This window comes from Canis lupus, chromosome 7, assembly GCF_048164855.1.
Source record: "Canis lupus baileyi chromosome 7, mCanLup2.hap1, whole genome shotgun sequence".
Lineage (NCBI taxonomy): Eukaryota > Metazoa > Chordata > Mammalia > Carnivora > Canidae > Canis > Canis lupus.
In genome coordinates, this window is record NC_132844.1 from 29,149,408 (window position 1) to 29,166,415 (window position 17,008).

Consider the following 17,008-nt stretch of genomic DNA (forward strand, 5'->3'; position numbering starts at 1 on the left):
GCCTTTGATTTCATTTCTCAATCCACACACAATTGGGGAGCAGAGGTGGAAGCCTTAATGACTTGAGGTATTTGAGCAAAACCTGCTGAGAGCTAAACTATGCAGGTATAGTGAATACTCTCTAGGGAGCCAGGCTAAGCAAAATAAAACTGAGCAGAAACATTAGCAGCTACATGCTGTGGGAAGACATTTCATAGTTTGAGTCCAGGCTAGTCAGTTGACTATTATAAGCCAACAACCCTTGAAAGAACAAAACAAAATCCAGAATAGCAACATTATATTACGTACAATGTCCTACTTCCATTTAGAAATTAAGAAACATGCAACGAAACAGAAAAGAGTGATTGATACTCAGAGGAAAAAAAGGGGATTCAACAAACAGGTGCTGAGTAAGTGCAAATATTAGATTTAGTAGAGATGCTAAAGTGGCTATTATAAATATGGCTAAGAATTAAAAGGGAAAAAAACCATTGAGTGAACTAATAGCAAATCTCAACAGATTGGAAACTTCAGAACTATTAGTAATTATAGAGCTGAAAAGTACCATAACTGGAGAATTCACTAGGTCAGCTAAACTACATATTTGAGATGACAGAAGAAAAAGTAGCCATTGAATTTGAAGGTATATTAATAGAAATTAACCAATGCAAAGAACAGAGAGAAAAAAAGCTGAATCAAAATGGACAGGACTTCAGAGATCTGTGGGACAATATCACATGTTTCAGTTAATGTGTAAATGGAATCTCAGAGGTAAGAAGAAAAAGAATCAGCAAAAAATATTTGTAGAAAACTATGGCTGAAATCTTGGCAAATTTGGTGAAAAATATTAACTTTTAGATCTAATAATTGCAGTGAAAAGTAGGATAAACACACAGCACTTCACCCAGGTACCTTGTAGTCAGATTGATAAAAGCCAAAGATGAAGGGAGAGTCTTGAAAGTACAAGAGAAAAATGAAGCGTCACATGCAGGGACTTCATGATACAATAAAGGGTGACTTTTTACAGAAATAGTGACAGCCGGAAGACACTAAAATGAGATATTTAAAATGCTGGGGTGGGGGCTGGGAACGAAGTCAACTAACAATTCAATATCCAGCAAAACTGTCCTTCAGAAATGAAGGCAAAAAATGAGCATTTTCATGTAAATAGGTGGAAGTGATGCATTACTAGCAGAGCTTCTCTACAAAAAAAAAAAATGCTAAAGAAAGTTATTTAGGCTGGAGTGAAAGATACCAAATGGTAACTGGAATCCATAGGAAGGAACAAAGGTCAAGATAAATAGAAAATATGTTATAAAAGCCCAAAAAAAAAGTATATGTGGGTAAATTATGACAAAAGCAAACTCAAAAGTTAGCACAAAATTGAAGTCACCTTTTCCCTGCAATATGCCAATTCTCTAAAATTAGAACTTTTACTTTGATTGCTTTGAGAAGTAAGAACATGAATTAGACTACACCAAAAGGGTAGTAATTTTCTGCACAAAAATGTGAGAACCTAAAAAGCCATACCTTTAGTGTGAAGGTGAATCAGATGGAACAGCCCTGTGGAATTACAGACAGGTGTCAATCCTTTGGTACTTTAGTGAATTTCAAGTCTTGAACTTGGTTAATCTGCCTTGGACTAGCTATAACACCTGTGTGCCTGGCAAAGTCAAATGCAAATCACCTTTGGAGAAAAGTACCATCATTGTGAAACATATTATTACCACAAATAACTTATCAAGCACAGTGTTCCCCATACAACCAAAGATAAACTAGACTTCTATCAATAAGAACTAAGAAAAAACAAACAATAGAAAGATATTTCTGTTATTGGAGTTATCAGATGTAAACTGCAACAACCATGCTTTACTATATTGAACTATATAAGAGACAGGATTGAAGATATCAAAAGGCAAAGGAAACAGCAGGAAGCATATTTGGGAAAGATCTACATAAAACATACACCAAGAAGACCTAACATATGTTTTTTTGAGGTTTTTTGTTTTTATTTCAATTCCAGTTAACATATAGTAATATTAGTGTAATACTGGTTTCAGGTATATAGTTTAGTGATTCAGCACTTACATACAACACCTGGTGCTCATTATAATAGCTGCACTCCTTAATCTCCATCACCTATTTAACCCATCCCCTCACCTCACCTCCCCATCAGTTTGTTCTCTGTAGTTAAGAGTGTTTCTTAGTTTTCCTTTCTTTTTTCCCTTGTGATATTTTTCTTTTCTTTTTTCTTTTTTCTCTCTTTTCTGTGAGAGAGTGGTGGAGAGAGGAAGAGGGAGAGAGAGAATCTTACCCCAGCCCCGAACCAGATTCAGAGCTTGATCTCACACCCTGAGATTATGATCTGAGCCAAAATCGAGAGTCTGATGCTTAACTGACTAGGCACCCAGGCGACCCCATTTGTTTTGTTTCTTAAATTCGCATATGAGTGATATCCTATGGTATTTGTCTTTGACATACTTCACTTAGCATAATACTCTCTAGCTCTATCCATGTTGTTGCAAATGGCAAGATTTCCTTTTCTATGGTTGAGTAATATTCCTGTGTGTGTGTGTGTACCATCATTCATCAGTCAATGGACATTTGGGCCCTTTTCATAACTTGGGTCTTGTTGATAATACTGCTCTAAACATCAGAGAGCATGTATCCATTGGAATTAGTATTTTTGTATTTTGGGAGTAAATACCTAGTAGTGCAATTGCTGAATCATAGGGTAGTTCTATTTTTAACTTTTTGAGGAACCTCCATACTCTAACATATTTTTAGTCACACTTCTAGAAGGAAAAGAAATATAAGGGAGCATGGGCAATATTTGAAGAGATAATTGCTAAGAATTTTACAAAAGGGATAGAAAACAATAAGTTATGGGTTGACTTCTCATTAAATGAGGCCCAGGTAAGATAAATAAAAAAAAAAGTCTATAGCTAGACAAACCAGAGTGATGCTGCAAACAAACAAAAACCAGAAAATCTTAAAAGCAACTGAAGAAAAATGACAGATCACTTTCAAATGAGCAGAAATGATGAAAGTTTGAAGACAATGGAATGGTAGTGTCAATGTGCACAAAGGTTAAAAACTGTTAACCTAGGATTTATATGATATGAAAGAACCAACACATAGGTAAATACATTTTCTGATGAACAAAAATGAGAATTATTCATTTCTAGTGGTTTCATTTTTTAATTATAAGAAATTATACTTTGTAGAAGAATAGAATTCTACCTGAAGAAGGTAGAAGAAAGTGATCTCTGATAGGAGGTCTAAGTTCAAGGATTGGTGAAGACAGTGGTAAGTAAGTGGGAGACATCAAGTGGATGCTAACTACATAAAGCAGTAATAGTAATACCTTGTAGGATTGAAATTGTAGAATTTAATTATAGTGTAACAGCAGTGGGATAAGAGGGATCACTTCATGATGTTAAAAGGTTTAATTCTGCATCTAATCATGACTTCAATATAGTAAAATGAAAATTGAACTTGAAGGATAGATAAATTCATCTTCGTGGCTCTAGATATGTAATACTCTATTAAACTCATCGGCTTTTTTTTTTTTTTTTTTTTTGCCCTTTTTTGTGTGTTATATTGAGCAATTGAAAACAGTTTCAGAAAATGTACTGAGAATAACTTTCCATCCTAAAACAACGAAAAATTGTTTGGCTCACCACTTTTCATGAGTGCATAGAATTCTCTTGCCTAAATGTATAATTGTTTAGGCCAACCATTCTCAATTGTTAGTTTGTTTTTAGTTAATATAAGCATCTTTATAGATAAATTTTTATGAATATTTCTTTTAGATAAATTCTTAAGTGTTTAATTATGGCATCAAAATTTATTTATTTATTTATTTATTTATTTATTTATTTATTTTTAAAGATTTTATATATTTATTCACGAGAGGCACACAGAGAGAGAGGCAGAGACATAGGCAGAGAGAGAAGCAGGCTCCATGCAGAGAGCCCGATGTGGGACTTGGTCCTGAGAACCCAGGATCACGCCCTGGGCTGAAGGCAGACACTTAACCACTGAGCCACCCAGGCGTCCTTCAAAATATATTTAAGGTCTCTATCAAGTGGCTTTCTAGAAATCTATTATTTGCAGCTCTGACTGCAATATGTGAATAAGTATACCCATTTCTCTATATCTTCATCATTGCTGTAGTTTGTCATTCAAATATATGTATTTGATGCCAAATACTAGTGAAAAGAAACATTTTTCATTGATTTTTTAAAAAATTCAGAATGGTTATGTTTATATTCATTTCTGTAAGATACTTAGTTTACTGTTTAATTTTTTCTGTAAACTAATCACATAACCAGATTCATTGGGAATTGTATATTAATAAACTCAGTGATTAATAAACTAATATTAATAAACTAGTATTCTGGGAAAGACTAATATGGGGTTTATAGCATCTTTGCATGGGCTTTGGGACACTATGATTAAAAAGCCTTTTTTGAGGCGCCTGGGTGGCTCAGTCAGTTAAGTGTCTGCCTTTGACTCAGGTCATGATCTCAGGGTCCTCGGATTGGAGTCTCATGTCAGGCTCCCCGCTCAGTGGGGTATCTACTTCTCCCTCTTTCTCTATCCCTCCCCTCAGCTTGTGCTTGCTTTCTCTCAAATAACTAAATAAATAATCTTTAAATAAAAATCCCTTTTCTTTGACTCCTATGTTTGTGACTATGGAAATTAGGAAGTCAAATGAATAGTTTCTATTCTATGTAAGTGAGCTATGGCTGTGATGCAGCTGATTTTTCTAACCTTCCATATGTGTGAACAGAGTGTCATTGTACCAGATTCACTTGGGGCATATCCATATTCACTTGGGGCATGTCTTCTGAAAGAACATCAGGCCCTCTACAGTCTCCTGGTAGTCATCAGTGCTTTGTTGTCTTAAACTAAGTCATTTTGGAAAAATTTTTGCTGAATATGAATTTTACTAGTATACATTTTAAATATTTAGTTCGAGATGTTATAATTGGGACCAACATGCTCACAAGAAAAATCTTAGTGGAATGTGGAGATTTTAAATTTTCTTATTTTTTGCTTCTAGAAACCACCAAGTTTTATATGACAGAGATAATTATTCAGCCGTCTGAAAGAAATTTTCCCATCATACCAAGGTATAAATGGCAAATTAATTATTCTGTGATTTCAAATGTGGAAAATGATAGGTACAATTGATTATTTGGGAATTCATTTTTATTCTTACCTGTCTTTATTTTAAATGGAAAAACAAAAGCCTTCAAAAAAGACTTTTAAACAATTGAACCAAACCACACATATAAGAGACTTGAGGATTCATTTATGGTTTGTTTGTTGCATAGAGGTATAAACAAATGTGTTCATTATATATATCTTCTAATTCTGAAAGCTTTTTTTGTGTTTCTTTCTATATGCCAGGTATCCAAGGTTTTATAATTTAATCATCAGTAGGTTTTTGAATAATTTTTTCTGGGTTTAATTTGACATATTTAAATTTTGAAACAGTTTTCAAATGATCCCAGTGTTTTAAAAAAATATGTATATATTACTTATCCACTAGATCCATTAGCGTTTTCTTTCTCTGAATCTTTTTAGTTTGCAAACAGAAGTTAACTATAGTATGTCTTCCAGTTCATTTATGGATATCTAAAAATTATGCAATCTGAATATAACCTTAAAATTTATCCTCCTGTAAATACTTTGATTCTGTAACTCAGCTCTGACTCTTTGAAGGGATACAAATGGAAAACATTGTATGTAATCCTGCCTAATGTTTGGTAGGAAATATCATGCCTTCTTTTTTAACTTCTTCACCGGTTAATGTGCTACAGCACAAATGGAATACTGACTTGACTAATACAGTATTTTTTATTCAGTCAAGGGGAATAGTTAGGTTTGGGGTAGGAAGTGTGTTAAGGATCGGAGAATAGTTAATAAGAAGACTGGAGCAAACAAATACATTGAAATATATTAAAATCCACATTAGCACAGTCTGTGAAGGAATGGGCAGCGTACAGAAAAGTCTAGTTGCACATACCTCTACCTTTTAGGTACCCTGTGGATATTTTTGGCTCCTCTTGCCACTTAGAGTTATTATGAGAGGTACATTGTGAAAATTGATTTCTGTTCAAACAGGTCTCAGTTTGTACAGAGCATTATCGCCCAGTGTCTGGTGGAACTCTCCACTGCTAGAAGCACTTTTAGATTCACTGTTCAAGGTCATGATGGAAAAGTGTACATCTTGGTAAGAAATTATTTCAGCTTGCTGTAGCTTGGTAATACAGGGCCTCAGAAATTTTTTAGTCTTGCCATTCTTTTTTCTTTAATTCTCAGGTCAGTAAAACAAATTAAAAATTGAATTCATAATATCAGTTTAATTCACAAATCAAATTCCCTTAATTTAATAACAAAAGATCAAGTGCCTCTATGTGGTAGGTATGAGGGATATGGAGAGAAATAAAACCTGATTCTTGCTCACACCACAAAATAAAGTTTTTCACTCCAAGTTGTTAATGGCTTTTCTTGGTCATTATAACATAATTCTGTCTCTGTCACTTTTTTCCCCTCTATTGACTTTTCCCTGTTGATACTCTTCTGTTTAAAGAATACTCTTTAATACTCTTCTGTATTCTCTTGCTCCTGTTTCTGCGTATGTGTGTATGTGGTAAGAACACTTGAGATCTATCCTCTTCATCGGTTTTTAAGTACATGATAGCAGTATTGTTAATTACAGGCATGCACAGTATTATACGGGAGATCTCTAGAACTTACTCATCTTGCCTAATTGAAACTCTATATACCCTTTAATGAGCAACTCCCCATTTCTCCCTCCTGTAGCCTCTGGCGACTACCATTCTACTCTCTGCTTCTATGAGTTGGACTGTTTTAGATTCCTTATATAAGTGGAATCAGGAAGTACCATCCTTCTGTATCTGGCTTATTTCACCTGGCATACTGTCCTTAAAGTTCATCTGTGTTGTTGCATATTACAAGTTTTCCTTCTTTTTTTTTTAAGAATAATATTCCATTGTTTGGGTGCACCACATTTGTTTTATCCATTCATCTGTTGATGGGCATTTAGATTGTTTCTGCATCTTGGGTATTATAAATAGTGTTTCAGTGAACATGGGGATACAGATACCTCTTCGAGATCCTGATTTTAACACTTTGATGTTTGAGTAGTAAGAAGTCCTCCAGTTAGTGGAATCAACCCCTGCATGTCCCACAAGCACTGTTATTGTTTCTGTTAAAAACAAAAAAAAAAAAAAAAAAAAAAAGGTCTGCAGAAAAGAATTTGGGATGTTTATGTGAAAATCCAAGAATTAGGGCCTTAGGGCCTACGTCTCTTCTTTTCCTCCATATATTGAACATTTCTTATTCTATAGGTACTGTTCTAGGCATTCAGGATAGGAAGAAAATATGCCATTAAGGAACTCAAAAGCTAATAGGGAAACATGGTAGCTAGAAGGAGGGGGAGAGTTAAAAGTTGTTATTAAGTGTGACTTTGTAGCTGGCCATCCATTACGGGGACCCCATGCTTTCTGATTCCAGATCATTTCTACCAAAGCTAATATACTTTTTGACTGAAGTGACTATGCCTCATAGTCATAGTCTGAAATTAGTTTTAATTTTCTTTTACTATAAGGGTTTTCAAGTTAAAACTTGGGAATAGGAAATACCTAAAAACCTAAAACCTGCCAATATATATTTAAATTCAAAAAAACTTCCTCATTATAAAACTAATACATTCTTAAAACATTCAGACAACATGAAGAATGTAAAAGAAGTGGTGGTATTCCCTCATCTTCTTTCCTTGTCTTGCTACATCATAGTATTTGAAGGTAGATGTTATTAACAATCTGGTATGTGCACTTCAACATTTTTTCCCTCCCTGTATGCAACTGTATGTTCACACACTCACGTTTTGCTTCTCTGCTTGTGAAACATACCTGAATCACATGATGAGCATTTTTCTTCCTCGTGTATACTTCACACAACTGTGTATGTCATAAGATTGTTTCTTGTTAGTGTTAATATAAATAAGAGTCTTTAATGGCTAGAATTCCAGTGTGTGGTTGTTAAAGACAGTGCTGGGAATAAAAATAATCTTTGCATGTGTATTTTAGTACTTCTTTCTAATTTTAGACAGAATTTGTGTGTTTTAAACTGGTAATTATCACCCCCCCCCCCAGAAAAGTTATACTAATTTATCCCATAGAGTGAGACATTCTTGATCTCCCACCCAGATCCTTCTTACTCAAGTTGGCACACCCATGTCCCAGCTGTTGAGACGTGTGGGCTGCTACAGGCACACAGCTGCCTGTCTTCAGAGACATGCCCTTACATGACAGATGCCACCTTGTTCAGAAAGTTACCTCTTCCCCACTCTTGCCCTGGTCTGTCTGCTGCCTGTGATTTGACCCTGGGATAGAAAGCAGTGGCCTCCTGGCTCAAGGTGGGACAGACCTTGTAGGTGCGATTCTTGCTTCAGAGGTCCCCATGCGGTCAGGCTGAAGCCAGACTCCTGCTGACCCCTCAATAAATAGTGTGCGTCCAAATCTGGAAACACTCTTCCACTAGCAGTTCCAAACCCTCTACTGAACTGGATGTTACCATCTTTTTGTTCTTGCTGATCTGATAAGTGAAAAAGGGTGGCATATGATTTTTACATTTTTTTATTACTAGTTATATTAACATTTTTATATGTTTATCACTTCTTCTGTTAATTCTGTTCATATTCTTTGCCTTTATTTCTGTTGGGCTGTTTTGCCCCCGTATTGATTATTGGGAATTCTATAAATTACAGATAATAACTTTGTTATCTACATATTAAATATTTTCTCCTAGTTGTCCTTTTTTTTTTTTTTTTGGAACTTTATGATCTCAGCAGCTCTAGTAGATGTTACACTTTGAAAGACTTACCATACTTACAATTATATACTGGATTCTCCTATATTTTTTTCTGGTATTTTTATACTTTTGTTTGTATTTTGTTTTTTAGTGGTGGTATGAAATATGGATAGGGTGATGATAATATCCTTATGCTTGGACTTTTCTCTCCATATCTTTAGCTATGGATTTTAAACTCAGATAGTTTGGTGATTGAATCTTTGAGGAGTTCCAAAAGTATCAAAAAGTTCTCCTTACTGGAAGATATCTTGAAGGCAGATTCAGGTTCTGCCTGGAATGCTGTCAAGGTCCTCTACCAGCCATGCATCAAAAGCAGGAATGAAAAGTAAGTTGTTTTTGTTTTCTCATTCCACATTATATTTTAGTTTCTTTTGCCATTTGGTGTTGAGAAATTAATGAATTAAATGGTACCATACCACTTCCCTATTTGAAGTTTCTAGGAGTCATACTGCTAAATATTATGCTTTAAAGTAGATTGAATTATTACAGATGATTCATGCTAATGTGCAGGAAGCTTCTTTTACTGAAAATAATTGGTCTTTTTCTTGTAATCTCAGCTGTCTATGCATATGGCTACAGTACTAAATCAGGCATCAATAGCTATGAATATTTACTGAGAAGCACTTTCCAGGCATTCAGGATACAGTCATGAACTAAACACAGTCCTTTCTTCCTGGGCTTGTCATTGTAATAAGGGGAAGGCAGACCATCAACAAAAGAGGCATGGAGTAATGGTACTGATATGCCTCTCTTAAGAGCCAGGCACTCATCAGAGGGCTTCTGGCATATCTAAGCCTAACATCAACCTGCAGGATAGGTACTATTATCACCTCCATTTAAGAGATAGGAACACTAAGACACAGGTGTTGATTTACTCTAATGAAATATAAAACATGGTAAAGTAGTTGGGGAGTAGTAGGATAGGTGGAGGAGGTTGTCATTTTACATTGAAAAGTCAAGGAAGTTTTCTAAGATAAGATGGCATTTAAGTGGAAAACCTGAAGGAAGTCAAACAGTGACCCTTATCTGAGAGAACAGTGTTCCTGGCAGAGGGAACGGAACGGAAAGTTTATACTTGTCCTGTACTCTCCAATGACTTAGATCAAATTTGTACTAAGAACAGAAAGATCCCAGTCTTTTTCTAGGAAGTAAATAAGAAATTTTGAAAAATTGCTCATCTTTTCTTTTTTGGATTATATAAGTGCAAATTATAAAATATTTAAACAGACATACATAAACTAATATATGTAAGTTCTCCACCATGTCCCTCTCCGGAAGTAAAAAGGATGTTATATATTCTTCAACTTCTATTTATTTTTATCTTTTTCTATTTATTTTTTATCAACATAAAATGAGTGATACATGTGTATTTTTTATACTTAAAAAAAAGGCAACACTGTACAGTCCTAGAGATTCTTTCCTTTTATTTTTTTTAAGATTTTATTTATTTAGTCATGAGAGACACAGAGAGAGAGAGAGAGAGAGAGAGAGAGAGAGAGAGGCAGAGACAAAGGCAGAGGGGGAAAGCAGACTCGATGAAGGGAGCCCGATGTGGGACTCGATTCCGGAACTCCAGGATCATGCCCTGGGCCAAAGGCAGGCGCCAAATTGCTGAGCCACCCAGAGATCCCCAAGATTCTTTCCATGTCAGTGCTTGGCATTTTATGAAATGGATTTACTACAAATAATTTAATTATTTTTCTGTTGATAGATACTTGGGTTAATACTATTTTGCTGCTATAATTAGTGTTGTGCTGTGTGTTGTTACACAAATTTGTTTTGTAATTATGTGTACTTGTTTATGAAGGATTTCTAGAAGTGTAATTTCTGCAGCAAAGGTATAACATTAAATTTTTTTTACCCTTTTTTAAAATTTATTTTTTAAAAGATTTTATTTATCGGGCAGCCTGGGGTGGCTCAGCGGTTTAGCACCGCCTTCAGCCCAGGGTGTGATCCTGGAGTCCCAGGATTGAGTCCCACATTGGGTTCCCTCCATGGAGCCTGATTCTCCCTCTGCCTGTGTCTCTGCCTCTCTCTCTCTCTGTGTCTCTCATGAATAAATAAATAAAACCTTAAAAAAAAAAAAAAACCAACACAACATTTGTTAAATGAATGGTACATAGTTTTCTGTTCATCATTATATTTGATAATTTGTGTTCATCTATTGATGACTGTAGATTCTTGTTACCATAGTCTGCCTTTATGGATTCATGAAAAAGAAAGAATATACTGGTTTGGATGTGTCAGTTTGTTTTTTGACAACTTTTGGGTGCTAAGGAAAAGGAATTGGTAGTAGATTCAGTTACAGTGGTGAACTTACATTCATTATCGTGAAGAATCTTTTACACTGCTTCTCTTGAGGAGTGTGATAAGAATTCAGTGCACTGTCTCATTATTTCACTCATTCCTAATCCCTGTGATACTGGAAATATAATAATATAGTCAGTTGCATTTTGCTATATTTAATTAGTGGACTTTTTAAACTTTGATGTCTTGGGGACATAATAAATGAGTTTGATGATTTCAGCTTGCCTGTTGTATATAACTTCTTTTGTTGTGCTTTTTCTCTTACTACTGGTTCACTTTGTATCTCCTAACGGTAGGAAGGGAACTTCATAAATTGGGTAAGCATCCTGCGAGTTACTTGCTTTTGTCTTTAGAGACATTGTCTTTTAAGGGACATTAGTTTCTTTCTTTGGAGGCATTACTGAGTAAACCATAGACACCCTGGCATATTTTTGGCATGTGAGGTGGTGCATTAACTATTATAGTCCAATCGGCTGCAAATTTATTTTTTATTATTTTTTTTAGTGGAAATGAGGATTGCCAGATGGCAGTCTAAAAGAGGAAAACAGCAAATGCAACTATGGTTTTAGTTCCTTGAGCACACGCATAAAGTGGCAGGTAATATATTTAGAATGTTCTTTCTTTCTAGCAATAGTCACACGTCTCGACATTTTGAAGTCTATTGTTTTTTATCCCCCATCCCCTGCGCATAGTTATCCTACAACTTATGTTGTTGATATCGCGTATCAGAGTTTAGAGCCTAAATGTTAACTTTGTAGCTTTGGATCCCAAATTAACTTCTGCAGTTTAATTGTGCTAATTCATCGATTCATCTATGTCTTTATATTCTCTAGACTGGAAGTAATTTTGCCTCTTAGGGGACATATGGCAATGTTTGGGCCATTTTTGGTTGTCACAACTTGAAGGGCTACTGTAATCTGATAGGTAAAGCCCAGGATGGCCTTAAACATCATACAATGCCTCAGAGAGCCTCTACAACAAGAATTATCCAGCCCCAAATGTCAGTAGTGCCAAACTTGAAAAACCCTGTCTTATTCTATCTCCTGAAATCAGGCTGTGTCTGCCTTTCCCTGTGGTGTCACAGCCCACAATTTTCTTGACATTTAATTAGGCCAAACAAATAAGAGATGTTTTACTGAGGCATGAGCTCAAACTTCTATAACCCCACGTGTTAACAACTTAGAGTAAACAGGATAAATACAAATATAATATAAATGTTTATTGTTATACTTCTCTCATTTTCTTTTAGGGAAACGTGAAAAAATAGATTTATTTGTAATAAACAATGATGAAGAATTTTATAGGTTTCAAGTCCTTTGTTCTTAAATATTTATGAGAATTTACAGGAATGTAATCACTGAGTGTAAATCAGTGGGTTTTTTTTTTTAAAAAGCTAAATTGAATTCTCTTAACTTATATGAGTCCAAGTACTGGTAGTGGCTCTTCCCACATTTTTCAAAAGGTAAAATATCTGATTAAAAAACCTGGAGAATTTGAATTCTTTTTCCACAATTAGTAGCAACATTTTCCGGCAAAATATGTTGAGGGAAGAAATGATGATATGTTATCTTCACCCTTAGTTTTGGTGAATTTAGAGATTATATTTTTAAAATAACTAGATTTTTATTTGTTGGCTCTGTATTGATAAATATTCTTTCTAAAACAAAGTATTGTTTACCTTAATATAGTCATCATTATTGCTTTAAAAAAAAGATTTATTTATTTATTTTTGAGACAGAGAGAAAGCATGAGCAAGTAAGCAGGGTGGGAGGGGCAGAGGGAAAGAGAGAAACTTTTTTTTTTTTTCTTTTTGTTGAGATAGAGAAACTTAAGCAGGCTCTGCACTCTGTCATGGGGCTCGATCTCACAACCCTGAGATCAGGACCTGAGCCAAAACCAAGAGTGGGACGCTTAACCAACAGCACCACCCAGGCACCTCCATTATTGGTTTTTGTAATGAAATAGAAATACATAAATTACACCCATATATATACATTTCATATGCATAAAATAATATTTGTTGTTATTTGTGAAATAGTATTTTTAAATCTTTTTTCTCCCTTATTTCAGCAGGTAAATTGAAATTATGCCTAATTTTTGGAGGGGGATAAAAACCACATATCTTAACCTTTTTTAAAAAAGGCTTATTTATTTGACAGAGAGAAAGAGAACAAGCAAGGGGAGCAGCAAAGGGAGCTACAGAGGAAGAGGGAGAAGCAGGCTCCCCACTGATCAGAGAGCCCAATGTGGAGCTGGATCCCAGGACCCTGGGATCATGACCTGAGCCAAAGGCAGACACTTAACTGACTGAGCTCCCAAATCACCCCCGTCTTAACCATTTTTAAGTATACAGTTTCAGTAATGTTAAATCTATTCACATATATGTTGTGAAAGAGTTCTCCAGAATTTTACATTCTGCATCTGAAACTCTGTACCCATTATACAACTCCTTTGCCCCTTCCCCCAGCCCCTGGTAGCCACCATTCTATTTTCTGTTTTTATGAACTTGGGTATATTAGTCTGCCAGGCCCATCATAACAAAATGCCAAAGACTAGATGACTTAAAAACTAGAAACTTATTTTCTCAAAAGTTCTGGACACTTGAAGTTCAGGATCAAGGTGCCATCAAGATTGCTTTCTGGTAAGGCCTCTCTTCCTGACTTATAGATAGCCACAATCTCACTATGTCCTCACATGGCCCTTTTTTTTTTTTTTTTTTTTTTTTTTTGAGAGAGCGAGAGAGTAAAGAGAAATGGGGAGGGGATGGAGCCAGGGAGATTTTGGTTCTTTTCCTCTTCTTAGGACAGCAGTTCTGATTAGAGCTCCATTCTAATGACCTCATTTTAGTAAGTACTTTTTGCAGGTTCTATCATTAAATACAGTCACTTTAGGGTTAGAGCCCTAACTGTTGATATTCTTTTTAAGAATTTGGGGGGAACACAATTCAGTTCATAACACTAACTACCTTAGGTACTTCATGTAAGTGGAATCATGGAGTATTTGTCGTTTTGTAACGGACTTATTTCACTTAGCATAATGTCCTTAAGATAGTTAATCTACGTTGTAGCATATAACAAGATTGCCTTTCTTTTTAAGGCTGAGGACTGTTCCACTCTGTGTGTGTGTGTGTGTGTGTGTGTGTGTATGTAATACTTTTGTTCATCCCTCAATGGATATTTGGTTAACTTCCTGTGTATTATGAATAGTGTTGCTTTGAACTTGGCTGTGCAAATCTCTCTTTGAGATCCTGCTTTCAGTTCTTTTGGAGATATACCCAGAAGTGTGATTACTGGATCAAATGGTAGTTCTATTTTTAATTTTTTAAGGAACCTCTATACTGTTTTCCATGGTAGTTGTAGCATTTTACATTCCCTCAAGAGTTGTTCTAAATTCTCACCAACACTTAACCATTTTCTGTGTTTTTTAAGGACTTTATTTTATTTTTTAGGATTTTATTTATTTATGAGAGAGAGCACAACCAGAGGGAGAAGCAGACTCCCTGCTGAACAGGGAGCCCGATGTGGGGCTTGATGTAGGACCCAGGGATCATGACCTGAGCTGAAGTTAGATGCTTAACCAACTGAGCCACCCAGGCACCCCTTAAGGATTTTATTTTTAAGTAAATTCTACGCTCAATGTGGTGCTCAAACAACCCTGAGTTCAAGAGCTGCATGCTTCACCAACTGAGCCAGCCGTGTGCCCCTATTTTCTCTTTTTTTAAATAGTAGCCATCCTAATGGGTATGAGGCGATATCTTATTGGGGTTTTGATTTGCATTTCTCTGATGAGTGCTATTGAGCATTTTTCATATACTTGTTGGCCATTTGTATATCTTCTTTGTCTAAATGTTCAAGTTCTTTGCCCATTTTTAAATCAGATTATTTGATTTTTTTGTTGTTGAATTGCAGGAGCTTATATATTCTGATATTAACTCTTTTTTTATTTTTTTGAATTTTTTATATTAACTCTTTAATCAGACATGAGCTGCAAATATTTTTTCTTGTTTCATAGATTGTGTTTTTTATTGTATCTGTTGATTGTGTCTTTTGATCTTTTGATACACAAAAATTTTTAAGTTTAATGCAGTTCCATTTATTTTTATTCTGTTGCCTGTGTATTCATAAAATTATTGCTAAAGTCTGCTTAATTGAGGTGCCTATACCTGCTGTGTCAGATACTATCATTGCCTGAGATAAAATTAGGTGGTTTTGAGGAAATTTAGAAGAATTTGTTCTTTTTGATTGATGAAAACATAAACCAAATGTTAATTTATGCTAATTTTATATTTAGCAGAATATCTAAGACCTGCTATTTAATAATTATATAACCTAAAACACTTCACATGAATTTATTTGGATAGTGTGTGAATATGATGCTAGAATAAATAAATTAGCAAGCAAACAAATGAATTGGCAAGTGTTACCAATCCCTAAAGGGCACTTTATTAAAGCATTTCAAGTGTTTTCTGTGTCTCCAGATAGAAGTCATAGGCTGCCATTGTCAGTCCACTCTAATTAGGGCATTCCATTTTTAGAATAGGATTAATTTAGACTTCAGATATGAATGTCCAAGTCTTATATTTATAAGTGAGGAAACTGAGGCTCAATTAGAGAAATAGTCACGTTGTTAGTTGGTGATAGAGCCAGAATTTGATCCAGGTTGTCCTTTTTCATTATATCATGTAGTCCTCACCATAAAATTTTAGGAGATATGAAAATGTCACTATAAATGTATATTTTTCCCCAAGAATAATTCCTTTGGTAGTTTAGGATGTACCAGCATTTTGATTACTCCCCAAAATATACCGCTTACTGTACTATATTAGTAAATATTTATGCATCTTAATACATAACATCAGCAGTGGAAACTTCTGACTTCTAGTATGTTCATACCTGATCTTCTCGATCAGAGTTTGAGGATACAAATGTGATTTTTTTTCTCAGAAGTCCTTTGCTGTAGCTTCTTAGAACAGGAATCCATTGAAAGGAAATTAATCTAAAAATACAGGAAAGTTATCAAATAGCTCTGGGAAAACATAAATGCTTATTTGGAAAGTACTTTCCGCACATTGTTGGACACTTCTGTATTATCACCTGGATATACCTATCTAGAAATTGTTCTTCATTACATAGCAAGTTGAGCACATACTTCTTTAATTTGTAACTGGAAAACTTACACTGTGTAAGTACAGTGGCCTAAATTCAGACTTATTTTATTTGGAATTCTTATCCATAAATTTATAATCATTAAAGAAGATATAAGAAATAAGACTGAGACATATAATAAAAGTGAGCTTTTTCCCTAGAGATACTAGTCAAAGCATGTTTTACCTATGGACAGCAATTCATCTTTTGGAACTGCTTTCTGGAAAGAATCTGGGTTCCCTCTTCTAATGTAAGAATGTGAGATAAGTATAATCGTGAACTGTGGGAGTAGAAAGGGAAAGGGGACTGGGATTGGCTAAATCATGAAAGAGGATATGTGTATGAAATTGTTACTTCATTTTTTCTGTGTTTTCTAATCATGTGTTAGATGTTTTTATGAGTCCAACCTGGAGTCTTCACTTTCTCACATCAGAAGGGTTTGGGTTTTCCTTTTCCTCTTTGCTATTATCTCCTCCTATACTTGCTATTATGTGTGATTCTAAAGCAGGAGACCAAAGATTACTGCCATAAAGGAATTACAGGAAAGTTAAGGCAACATGTACAAAGAAAAATTCTTTGAAAAGAGCAAAATCTACATACATGCTAAGGAAAGGGTTTTCATGGAAAATCATAATCATTTGAATCAGAGAAAATAGAAAAGAGAT

General features: G+C 34.9%; 1 protein-coding gene across 14 annotated transcripts in view; it reads left to right on the forward strand.

The window, feature by feature from the left end:
• Nucleotides 1-17,008, forward strand: part of UBE3D (ubiquitin protein ligase E3D) — a 203,117-nt gene that overhangs the window by 34,720 nt on the left and 151,389 nt on the right. For 12 of the 14 annotated variants that reach the window (XR_012033906.1, XR_012033908.1, XR_012033907.1 and 9 more), the window contains 3 exons: nt 5,051-5,120; nt 6,118-6,226; nt 9,054-9,217. Coding sequence is in view for 9 of the 14 variants with exons in the window: in XM_072832229.1 (XP_072688330.1) it covers nt 5,051-5,120; nt 6,118-6,226; nt 9,054-9,217 (343 nt within the window). In the remaining 5 variants the exon portion in view is untranslated. Of the gene's footprint in view, nt 1-5,050; nt 5,121-6,117; nt 6,227-9,053; nt 9,218-11,703; nt 11,797-13,358; nt 13,497-17,008 lie in introns of those variants that run through there. The other 2 variants (XR_012033910.1, XR_012033909.1) reach the window with 2 other exon arrangements.